Source organism: Benincasa hispida, chromosome 2, assembly GCF_009727055.1.
Source record: "Benincasa hispida cultivar B227 chromosome 2, ASM972705v1, whole genome shotgun sequence".
Classification (NCBI taxonomy): domain Eukaryota; kingdom Viridiplantae; phylum Streptophyta; class Magnoliopsida; order Cucurbitales; family Cucurbitaceae; genus Benincasa; species Benincasa hispida.
Window position 1 is genome coordinate 5755968 of NC_052350.1, and position 12846 is coordinate 5768813.

The 12846-nt window shown below is 33.9% G+C and overlaps 2 protein-coding genes and 1 long non-coding RNA gene across 4 annotated transcripts; 2 read left to right on the forward strand and 1 right to left on the reverse strand.

Moving 5' to 3' along the window:
- Positions 1–201: 201 nt before the first annotated feature.
- LOC120071277 (cyclic dof factor 3) lies at positions 202–2902 on the forward strand. Of its 2 annotated transcripts, XM_039023453.1 has the most exons (3): positions 202–470; positions 1201–2457; positions 2572–2902. In XM_039023453.1, exons 1-2 carry the CDS (start codon positions 330–332, stop codon positions 2452–2454), a joined length of 1395 nt encoding a protein of 464 aa, XP_038879381.1. In that variant the 5' UTR covers positions 202–329; the 3' UTR covers positions 2455–2457; positions 2572–2902. The 2 variants fall into 2 exon arrangements, with proteins under 2 accessions (XP_038879381.1, XP_038879380.1); XM_039023452.1 differs by having other exon boundaries at positions 1201–2873.
- A 2485-nt stretch (positions 2903–5387) lies between these two features.
- Positions 5388–5869, forward strand: LOC120072256. Its single transcript, XR_005480397.1, has 2 exons — positions 5388–5577; positions 5706–5869. It is a non-coding gene; the product is annotated as an uncharacterized LOC120072256 (long non-coding RNA).
- LOC120072255 lies at positions 5644–9197 on the reverse strand. Its single transcript, XM_039024681.1, has 4 exons — positions 8743–9197; positions 7560–7598; positions 6133–6217; positions 5644–6041 (listed from the first exon to the last, which is right to left on the reverse strand). Exons 1-4 carry the CDS (start codon positions 9136–9138, stop codon positions 5959–5961), a joined length of 603 nt encoding a protein of 200 aa, XP_038880609.1. The 5' UTR covers positions 9139–9197; the 3' UTR covers positions 5644–5958.
- Between the last annotated feature and the right edge of the window lie 3649 nt (positions 9198–12846).

Genomic DNA, 12846 nt, shown 5'->3' on the forward strand with positions numbered 1-12846 from the left:
AATGTGCAAAAATAGAGAATGTGAGAATGGTTGTGACTTTAATTTAAGGTAAATGTAATAATTTAAATGAATGAAAAAAAGGCATATGGGTGCACCAAAATGTTCGTGCAACCGAGAATCAGAATACGAGGAACTTGTGGCTGTTAATGAAATGGAGATGATGACGTGGCATCCACCTCTTGCTTAAACGGATCAAAAACAAGGACTGAGTTGCCCAATGCCAGCCGAGACAAACACTCCCCAATATCCAATTCATCTTCTTCTTCCTCAAACTCTTTTTTCTCTCTTTCTCCTAATTTTCTCGCGCTCTTTTTTCTACAAAAAAAAAAATGCTGGAAATTAAAGACCCTGCCATTAAAATCTTCGGCAAAGAGATTCCACTTCCGGCCGACTGTGAAGTTTCGTTGATCAAAAGCGATGATTCCGATTCTGCTTCCGACAAAGAAACCGGAGATGGAGCACTACAAAAGGTACACACAGTAATTTTATCTACTCTCTTTTTTCCTATTTCGGAACTACGGTACTCTGGCATGGCGGTTGCCGTGTTGACTGTTTACATGTTCTTCAGATTTTTGTTGTTTTTCGGTTTTTGATTTGTGGGTTGTAATTTGTTAACGCCTTCTCCAACAGATTTTGAACTATTTCGTCGCTAGGTATCCTTATCCGGCATTTTTCGGGGTTCCGATTGATATTAATTTGATTTTCATGCGTTGAGTTTGGGAAAATTGAATTCCGCAGTTCTTTTCGGATTCAAAGAGTGAACCCTTTGAAACGGAAAATCGGTGAATTTCCCACTCTTAGAAACAAATGTTTGATTTACTGAAAGTAACTACAAGTTTTTCTTTGGAATGCCCAGTTCCACGCAATTCGTGGTTAGATGTTCTTTATTGTCTTCAAATTTATATGGTTTTTCTCATGTTTCAGTGGACCGGATTCCAAAATTTGTTAGCTGTTTGACTTTTTCACACTTTGATAATGAACCAGTATAAAAGAGAAAAAGAAGAAGAGATTATTGGGACAATACTCACAATTTGAAAAGAAGTGAATGAAATATCATTGCCAACTAGTGTCCTTGATCTGCTTTTATTTCTGAGGAAGAGCTTTGTTGTTGACATGTTTGATTGATTTCTGATATATAAATTTAAATTCATATGGTGCCTATAGTAGCTGAGGAGTATTAAGAACTGTCTCAATTTTCAGGATGAAGGAAAAGCCAATGAGAGTTCAGCTGCTAAAGATGAAACTCTTCGTGATTCAGAGGATTCTGCATGTGTACAAACAGCCAATGAGGCGCACATGAACCCTGAAGTGGTATCAATGGATGAAAATGACAAGCTTGAAACAAGCAAACCCGAGAAAGAACAGAATGATGCACCCAACTCAAAAGAGAAATTGAAAAAGCCAGACAAAATACTTCCATGTCCCCGCTGTAATAGCATGGAAACCAAGTTTTGTTATTACAATAATTATAATGTCAACCAACCACGCCATTTTTGCAAAGCCTGTCAAAGATATTGGACTGAAGGCGGTACCATGAGGAATGTCCCCGTTGGAGCTGGCCGTCGAAAGAACAAGAACTCAGCCTCACACTATCGACAGATTACAATCTCAGAAGCTCTTCAAGCTGCACAAATAGATATTCCCAACGGGGTCAACTGCCTAGCAACCAAAAGCAATGGACGAGTCCTAAATTTCAGTGTAAACACACCTGTATGTGAATCTTTGTCCACTGTCCTCAATCCTGCAGGAAGAAAGGTCTTGAATGGGACTAGGAATGAATTTCATAGACTCGACGACCAAGGAATTAAAGCACCTTGCAAGGGTGGGGAAACTGGCGATGATTGTTCCAGTGCATCTTCAGTGACGATGTCGAGTTCAATGGAGGAAGGAGCCAGGAGATGCCCTCAAGAACCCCAGATGCAGAACATCAATGGTTTCGCTCCTCAAATCCCATATCTTCCTGGTGTTCCTTGGCCTTGTTCATGGAATCCACCAATGCCTCCACCGGCCTTCTGCCCTCCTGGAGTTCCTTTATCATTCTATCCTGCGACATACTGGAGCTGTGGTGTTCCAGGTGCTTGGAATTTTCCTTGGTTCCCTCCACAACCCTGTTCACCAAACTCCGGTGCAAATTCACCTACACTGGGGAAGCATTCCAGAGATAGTGACAAACTCCAGGCTGATAATTGTGAGAAGGAAGAACCTCCAAAACAGAAAAATGGATCTGTTTTGATTCCCAAAACTTTAAGGATTGATGATCCGAATGAGGCCGCTAAGAGTTCGATATGGGAAACACTTGGTATTAAGAATGATTCAAACAGAGCTGTTAATCTTTCTAAGGTCTTCCAATCAAAGGGTGATCAAAAGAATAGTGTTTCTGAAGTTTTATCTCCAGTTTTGCAAGCTAACCCTGCAGCCTTGTCAAGATCTCTTACTTTCCATGAGCGTTCGTGAATGGTATTTTTGTCATGTAAAATTTTAGTCCACTGTTATAAGGGAAGTTGGATTTTTCTCCCTTAATCTGACTTACGGGTAACTTTCCTTCCTCCTTTCATATAATTAAATTTCCAGGTTCATTGGAAAAGAACTCTCGACTTCAGAAGCTTAAGCATGAAGTGGAGACAAGCATCAATCTCAAGCTTCTTCTGCTCAAGAAGCCATCCAGTTTTTCAAGAATCCTGGAATTGTTCTCTATAGAAAGAGTAGCAGCAATTGCTTTTTTTCTCTCTCTCTAAATGTTTTGAGTTTGTGGAATCTGCTAGCCATCCTTTTGTACATATCTTTACATATGTGAATAGTTGAAGTAGAGTTGCAGCAAAAGTTTCTCAGATGTATAAAAATGCAGTCAAAGTTTGCTTCAATTTTCATGATGATAGTATTCTCCTCCTGCTGGATAACCAAACCCAATCTTCAAATCATTTTTTTGATAAGATCTAAAGAAATGAGTGTCATCTTTCACCTGGAAATATTTTCAAGAATTGAAAAAGGTTAGTGTATTCATTCACACGGCATATAGCAAAAGGACCCATAACTGTCACTATCAAGAGCTGAAAAATGTCTTTCAATATCTCAAAATGAAGCCAACTGCCAGGGCAACATGTGATATTCCATACAGCTAAGCAAGGAAAAAGTAGAGTAACAGTTTGGTGAGCACCAAGAAGGCTGAGCAATTAAAATAAAAAAGGCTAAGTGACAGTTAATATGTTGGACTTAGGAAGTACATGTTTGGGGTACAGAGTTGTTTAGTCTGGAGTTAGGAAATATGTATTTGGGGTGTAGATTTGTTTAGTCTGAAGTTAGGAAGTATGTGTTTTGGGTGCAGAATTGTTTAGTTTGGAGTAAAGAAGTACGTGTTAACTGAAGTTCTTTGAAAAATGTGCAAACTTCAATAGTAAACATTATTGAAGTTGGTGGAGTCGAATAATTTAGCACTTGGTGGGTCAAATACCTCTTTCCCCCTCAATCCCCAACAAAACTTACTCTAAAAGTCTGAATCACATAACCCACCTTTCTTTTCTACTCTTTTTCATTTCTTCTGGTAAAAGAAATAATCTCGGATAAAAGGTTTCTGACCCTGTAACCAAAGTGATAAACTTGGGAAGAAAGTACTTTGGGGTTCTCTTTTTCCATATCCTTTTCCCTTTGCCCTTGCCTCCATCTTTTATGGAATATAAATTCATTTTATCTACTTTATGGTAAAACCAAACATAGAAACATCAAGTAACTTTCCAATTTAGAAAAAAAAGATGTTAGATTGGTTGAATGTAAAAATTCTTTTGCAAATGTTACTCAAAAACTAGTATTTTCACCAAAACAGAAGTATCAACGTCGTCATCGTCGTCCTTGACCGATTAGTAAAGGAACATGAAGATATTTGTTGGTAGGATGAAATATAGACCACATATTATGCAGAAAATCAGTAGGTGTAGGACCCAGAAGCTAATGCCAAAAATCATTCTTGGCATTTCTCTTGATATTGCTCTATTTTCTTCGTGCTATTTTCTTCCCCATGTGAAATCCTCCGTCCATTTCTTCACATCCATATCTTTATCTTTGGTCTAGTTCTGTTGGAATCTACAGAATTTATTGCAATTTGTTAAATTCTGGTGAATTTGGTTGCCAATTTGCACTGAAACTCTCACTTCAATGAAAGAAACAGAGATTTTAATTGGCTATCTGTTTACATTTCAGGGTTTCTTTTTTCTTTTTTCCATCTTCAGTTAAACAATTTGAAATCTCTGTCTCTATCACTAAAGTTACACCCAAAGAATGGGTTATCAACTTTATACTGTGATTTGTATTATATTTGTACTGAGTGAGGAGTAAAATCCAAAAATTAGTGCTATTTCCACTATCATCAAGTGCATGCTTTGAAATATCTGAAAAGAAAGGCCTTTCTTTATGTAATCTGATTATTTTTATCAATTTGGTCAGAAGCTATTACCCATGAAATTCCACCACCTTCACCCTAACTTATTGGTTTTTTCTGCCAAAGTTGACTTGGTTAAGAAGAAATTGCACAAATCTCCCAGAGATTAAGAGTCAACTTCCCACTATAAGTATTTTGTTCATTCTTTCTATGCCATATTACCAATTATTTTAAATTCATGTACTACTCTTAAGCTGCCTTTTCTTTTCCCTTCAAAGTTTCTTTCTTCACTTCAAGAGTCTTTGGTTTGAAATAATTGAAAAGAGATCAAAACACCGATTTGGTCCCATACTTTGAAGTTTTATCAATTTTAGTCCATGTAATTTCAATTGTTTAATTTTAGTCCTTGTAATACAATATGTAAATATGTTTTTAAAATTTATCGTAAAAATACCAGTAAGATAACAAAAGAAAAATTTTAAATCAACAATAAGCTAGCAGTATAGACTAAATTTAGTATTTATTGAAAGTATATGGACTAAAACTGAACAATTGAAAATATAAAAACTAAAATTAAACAAACTTCAAAGTATAAACACCAAAATATTATTTAAACTTTGAAAAGACCACCACAAAGTAGTTATCTCTTAATAATTATTGGATGTAGCTTCAAAAACCTACATGTACCTAATAACCACTAAATAAAAAGCTAAAGCACTTTCATTATTTCTCTTATACATCTATCGATGCAAAACTGTTAATCATATTGTGGTAGCTTGTTCGAATAACTATGGTAAGGCAATGTAATTTTCCAAATATTAGCTCCAATAAAGTGACCTGAGAAAAAGGTCGAATTTCAACTGTTGACTACAACTCTAAAGTTAAATTAGAATAATTCAAATCCAATTTAGCAATACTAGTTAGTCTTTAGTATCCAATAGAAATCTAGCTTCAAGCAATAAAAAAAGAATGAAATGATTCGAAAAGGTCAAAGTAGTGAATCCCATCCACTAAGACTAAGTTACTTAATGGCCCAGTTTCTTCCTGTTGCTGTCACATTTGATTGAACCAAAGTAGGTAAAAATTCTTTTGTTTCAAAAAGCATCCACAAGAAAGAAGTGTGGATGAAGCATCACTTCCCCATAACGCAAAGAAAAAGAAGAAAGGAACTTCCAATTTCTCTACTGCTTGATAGTGGAGATGGATTGGTAAGAATTTTAACTTTATAAATGTATTCACAACTTGCACATACACTTCCATTTCATACTTTTTCTTTAACTTCTTTCATTTCCAATATGATAATACTTTCTTTTGAACTGTAACCCTTCAATCATAGGTTCTACACACATCAAATCAGACATGAAGGCATAAAAGCAATGCTTCTACATGATACTATATGCAACCAATGAGCTTGTTCGCAAAAACGATACATACACGTGCTCGATCTATAAACTAATGAAATAAGAACAAGGGAGAAATTCCCTACTTTTTTCATTTCAATCTTTTTGTTTTCTGTTTTTTTTGTTAAGTTTCCACGTCTCACACTGGAATCAATTATACTACAGGTTATAGTATAATAACTCAATTAGTCATTGAATTCTACAGCCTCCCGAGTCTTGTCCACGATGTACATTGCCATAGGCAGATAGTTCAAGAAGATCCATGTCTCGACCTGTGTATTATATACACATTGACCATATAATATCACTACCAAGGTGTAAGTAAATACCCTAATAAATTGTTGTTTCATAAAGTTCATGTACCTGAAACCCGGCAATACGAGCTTTTCTGTATTAGTTCTGCCCTTGAAATTTCAGTCCGGTTTCCCTTTGATCGATTCACAGTTGCCTACATCATAAATGATACGGCCATCAAAAGAATATGCTAACAGCTAAACAACACAAATAAGAAGAAGAAGATGGTGGGAGTATGAATTTGGGAGAATTCTTTCTTGCAATAAAGAATGGTTTGATATTTGGAAATTATTGACAAAGTAATTTAAACTGTTATGAAATATAGAAATTATGGTAAACACCAAATATATAGCAGTTAGTGTGGTGCTTTTGCATCCGATTGGTCCCTCTTGAAGAGATTGCAGAAGCATGAACAGATATAATCTTATACCAGCCTATAATAAAACTTTATTACAAGATAGTCCACAACTAAATGAGTTCCAATGAGCAATTGATAAAGATTTTCGATAAAGTAATGGCAATACAATCCCCCTACAATAATAAGCACACTCGTAGCATTAGCAATGATATGCAAAAGGTAATATCAACACTTTTAATAGTGTGTTTGGCATGCCTTCTAATTGAAATATTTTGTCTAAACATATTTTTTTCTTAGAACACTTTTAAGAACATTGATTTTAGTTAAAATTCTAGTGTGGTTACACTTTCTTAAGGTGGTTTTTTAATCAAGTTAGTTTTGTTGCACAATATCTAAAAATGATTCTACAAATACCAAATCACAATAATAGCGATTCTAAAGTGATTGAATCATTGGAGAAGCACCTTTTGAATAATCAAATTTAAAATGATTTTTCAAAAAATGATAGTATCGCAGTTTGGTGTCCAAAATCACTTAGGAAGTTAATCTAAACATAGACTAGGAGTATAAACCACAATGCCGCATGATTTTGCTTGCTTCCCAGATTTACAACCCCCCAAACTACAATAATGAATAATGAAAAAGAGTCCTGGGAAATAAAAAATATCAAGTGAAAAAAATATGTAATGTCCTCTTACACATGATGGATAGAAAAATCTGAATAAAGAATTTCAATAATAATCTAGCAAGTAATTTACTATGGTAAACTCTAGTATCTAACGGCAGATCCCAGGTTAAAGAAGAATAATCAACAATGACTAGCCAACTAAGGGGACAGTTTTATTCGAAGGCAAAGTTTGAGAGAGGGAGACAATCTAAGAATTGAATAGGCAGTCTAAGCACAGTCGACGAAGCATTAAGAACTTCTATAATAGCAGCATCTGTTCATGGAGACACATTATTTAGCAAACAGAACAACCAATAGCTCTGTCCTCTATAATATAGTGTCCTCTTGGTCTTATTAATTTCAAGGAATAATGCCTCCTATCTTTGGAAAAACGGCCTAAACTAATCAAAGGTTGAGTACGACACTAAATGAAGTTTGGATGGCACAAAGGAAAATCATTAGGATTATTACCTGCAAAACCTGACAATTTTCCAGTGTGCTTTTTCCTCCCTGCAATATGAAGTATTCAAACTCAGCCTCAAGAGTAACGCATAAACAGTTACTGAATTTAGAAAGAAATAAAAATGGCAAAGATGGCTTCTTAACAAGTACAATCTTAGAATCTCATACTCAACTTTTCAGCAAAAGAAAAAGAGATACTAATGGGATATTCATACTCAGTTTGGATGAGGAGATCCCAGAACTCCTTTAAAAATTTTAAGTCACAAAGAAGTTCGTGCTTATTGATCATCGACTGTATCCAAATTCCAAACTAAATTTCCATTTCATCAGTTCATTCAGTTCTTAACACATTTAGTTGCTTATACTAAGCTTCCTTTCGCATAAACTTAGACCAATTAGTAAGTCATCTTCCAATGCTATCTATTTGGTTGATAAAGTCCACAAAAACTCCTTTAAATTTTTAAGTCACAAAGAAGTTCGTGCTTATTGATCATTGACTGTATCCAAATTCCAAACTAAATTTCCATTTCATCGGTTCATTCATTCCTTAACATATTTAGTTGCTTATATTGAGCTTCCTTTCGCATAAACTTAGATCAATTAGTAAGTTGTCTTCCAATGCTATCTCTTTGGTTGATAAAGTCCACAAAAACTTAGAAAGCAATAAGCGTGAAAGCAATATTTGTGCATAAATCTTCTCGGACAGATAGAAGAGAAGATTATGATACAATTCCACAACCATTTACAAACATCAAATATCCAGTACTGTAACTGTAAACAACTGACTAAATACATGTGAGAGTCTAAACAGAAATGAAAATGAGAGATTTTCAAGTCGCTACATAAAAAATGACAGCCAAAACTATAGTATACAAAGAAGAAGAACCCACCAATGCCAACTTCAGCATAGCCCAACTAATCAAAAACATATATCCTCAACCAAGTCCCTACCTCACAAATTGTTGAACTCAAATAAACAAAACCAAGAGCGCACACACAAGAAGAATTGGAAGTAATTCATGACCATGACTCTAATAAACATACTATAAAGAGTTCTTGCTCTTTCCATCATACAGCCTTAAATTACGAGAACCAAACAAAAACACCTCACAAAAATCTAGCCCCATACTAAAAAAGAGGAATAACAAAGAAACGTACGGTGTAAAAAGTAGAATCTGCAAAGGGGGACTACCTTAGAGTAAGGCAAAATGTGATCATAGTCATGACAGAGACAGCCGGGGCAGCCAACAAGCTTTCGAAAAACGATGTTACCAAGAGCATCTCGTCGCCACCGAGATGGGTCTCTTCCTTTAATCTTCTCGGCCTTATCCCAACATTGCTGCTTCACACTGTGAGGAAAGCTCCGGGGATTGTAGTCGGAAACTAGGTCATCGGGAGAGAGTTTTAGGTCTCCGAGAAGACTGGCTTCGCCAGTGATGAGGTCACGGTCCAGAAGGGACGCAGAGGGGCTGAGGCTTGATGGGTTAGACCCATAACGCCTCGATTCGAGGCTCGTTGGATCACCGGTTCGGTCCCTGAGCGGTGATGAGGAGCGAGTTTTCTTCTTGGATTCTTTGTTACGCCTCATCTTTGACTTGTTCGTGGATAATTTGAGAGGTAATAACGGAAAAACGTAGGGTGTGTTTGGAAGCAAGATGGGTTGAGATTAAGGGTATTTTGGGTTGGATTTAATTGGGTTGAAGACTTTTTTGACCCAACCAATTATTCAAGTGGTAAATTTTTTCAACCCAAATAACCTTTATTAAAAAATTAACTCAACTCAACCATGAAAAATTTGGGTTGAGTCGGTTTAATCGGGTCATTTATTTAAAATTTTATTTTAAAAAGAAGTAAAATGTAAATATATAAAATTCTAATTTAATTATTTTCATATATTGAATTAAGATTAATAATTCAATTTCAATTTCAATTTTCTTTCTAAAATGTAAATAAATTATTTTTGAGAGTTGTTGAATAATAAATTATTCAAAAAATATTGGAATTAAATAAAATTAAAATCAATATATGTATAAATAATTGTGTTATAAGTAACAAAAGAATATATTTTAAAGTTAATAATAAATTTGGGTTAATTCGGGTTGGTTTGGGTTATATTAAGTGAACCCATGAACTGAATCAACCCATAAAATTTTCATTTATTTGAACCCAACCCAACCCAAACCGTACGGGTTAGGTTGAGTTGATCGGTTTTTTCAAGTCAGGGTTTTTTGAACACCCCTAGTTGAGATGAGTGAGATAGTTATGATATCAATGTTTAGGATACAATTTTGTATGTCACCGATTATTTATGTCCACTATCAACTTGTTAATAGTACATTCAACCCTTATCACCATCGATGCTTCAAGTGCCATTCCAATCACCACCTTTGATGACTTCGGGCATAAACTACCTCCACAGAGTTTCACGCAATCGCCAACTCCGACAAAGGTCACCTCCATCGAATTCTGACGACCACCAACTTGCCACATTCGACTACTATCGTCGACGACCAGATCGGGCATTTTCAACATATAACAAACCAAACAAATTTGTAATAAAAACACTTTTGAGAAAAAGTTATCAAACACGCGATTATTTTTACTTTAAACATTTTTTAATCAAAAGTAATTAAATAAAAATGATTTGTTGAAAAAAAAAATCCAAGTTAATCTAAATAGAAGCTTGTATCATGACAAAAAAGAAAGTATGAACTAAAGTTTGGGAGGTGAAAGGAAGTTGTAAGGTTGGATTGAATTAATTTTTAGACACAACCTAATTATTCGGGGTGTAAATTTCTTCAACTCAAATAACATTTATTGAAAAAATGAACCCAACCCAACCCAACCATAAAATATTTGGATTGGATTGGTTCGGGTTACTCGAATCATTTATTTAAATGTTTTTTCTAAAAATAAGTAAAATGTTAATAAATAAAAATTTGATATAATTATTTTTATATATTAAATTAAGATTAATGACTCAATTTCAATTTATATAATGAAAATTTTCTTTTCAAAATGCTAAAAAACTTTTTTTTATGAGTTTTCAGAGAATAAATTATCTAAAAAGTAATAAAACTAAATAAAATAAAAATAAATAGATGTACATATAACTGAATCTTAATTAATATATATATTAAAGTAAATAATAAGTTCGGGTTGGTTCGGGATAGTTTGGGTTACTTTAGGTGAACCCTTGAACCAACCCAACCCAAATTTTTTTATTTATTTGAACCCAAGCCAACCCAAATGGGTTGATAACCTAACCTACAGATTGGGTTGGGTTGATTGGTTTTTCGGGTCATCGGATTTTTTGAACACCCCTAGTAGGAATATATCTATCAAATAGAGGATTTGGATGGGCGCTTATGTAATTTTCTTTTGTGCTAGTGGACTTGACCATTTGTTGGCCCATATCAATATAATTTTTTTATGGGGTTTCTTCTAGAGTTTCCCACCGCTTCCCTGTCCCTACCCTCTTACTCCATCTCCTGTCTCTGCAAATTTTTCTGCGCGCAAAAATTTTCACCTTTATTTTTTTCTAACAATTTTTTTATTTCTTTTTTTTTTTTTACAATTCCTTAAACATTTTCGATACAAATTTTATTTAAATAAATATTATCAATTTTATTAATAAAAGTAATAGTACACATGTAATTTGAAAAAAAAATAATTAAAATACTAAATTTTCATAATTTGTAAAAATTAAAATTCAACAATTAGAATATCTTATCTTAAATATTACAACATAAAAAAATTAAAGTAATAAAGTCTTAAACTTAAATAATTAAAACATCCATAATTATCCTAACAAAGTCATATATTTATTTATTTATAATTTATATACAAAAGACGGGCGAGGCAGGGACAGGGAATATAATCCCCATCCCCGACCCCGAATTGTAAATAGGAGAAAAAAGTCCCCACTCTCGCCCTCATTCTCTGTGTATTGAGGGATTATCCACTCTTTTTAGATTCTCCGCCCTTTTCGAGGTGGGTCCCCGTGGGGCCCTGACCCCATAGATTTTTTTGAACATCTCTAATTTCTATATGGAAGGCCTAAAGAAAGACCCTAAATTTCAATCATATCTAGTTTTTCTGTTTTTTTCCAAAAATGTCCAAATAAACTTCTCTACTACACAAAAATTAAAGTCTAATTACTTTTTAGTCCCCATCCTACAATTAGTTATGAATTTAAAAAAAAAAGGAAATTGAAGAGATTCATGTGAAAATTTAATTTAATTTTTTTCCAAAATAATCATTTCCTCCTTTAGCATTGTACACACCTCACTCTCTATCCATCTCTCTTCCCCTCTCCCTCTTTCTTTCTCTATCCCTTTCACACAATTTCACACCCCTTCGCCGCCTCTGCCATTTGCCCTGAAAAATGTGTGAACAACCATATGGAAATAGATCATATCCCATTTTTATAATTCTACAGAAACAAAAAAAAAATTCAAAATACGCCATATATATTAAAATTTTCAGCATGTTATTCACAAGAAAAGAGAGGAAAAATGGGTTAGAAGAAACATACCCTTGAAGTCACAAATTCTTCTCGAATTCCTCTTTGGTCACGAACTTTCTTAGATCACGAACTCCCAATGGATAGCCTTGGAAAAACCCAATTGGCTAGACACGGCCACCAGATTACCTTGGTGTTTTCCTTTGGGTAAGAATCCACGAGAAGGGTGGGCTTGGGGATAATTTTGGAAAAGACAGAGGGAAGATTTTGAGAGAAAATTTTTGTAGAAAAATGCTTAGGAGAGAAAGCACCCAGATTTCCTTCTGCGTTGAATCGGAGGGAGAAGATGAATATCCCAATTTTCCAACCTCCCGTTTCTACGTTTTAGAGAGAAATAAGAGGATGGAGTTATAAAAAATAACTCCCTCCAACAACGTTTTTAAAAGTAAAACAAAATTTCAATGTTTAAGAGAAAAATTATATATATATATATATATATCTACACACACACTATTATTAAACCATATGTTACATCTAATATAACCTATAGTTTATTTATATCACATATAATATAACCTATATTTTAATATTCTCTCACTTAACTTATAGTACTTAATATAAATCAAATTCATATTAAATTTAGCCTATAATTTTTTATATGAATCATATTCATATAATTAATATTTGAATCATATTCAAATATTTATTTCCTCTTGAATAAAAATTTATATTATAATGTATCAAATACATTATATTAATTATATCATATATAATTAATTTCTTCAATTATTTTGAACCATTAAAATTAATTCTAATTTAATTTAATTCTCA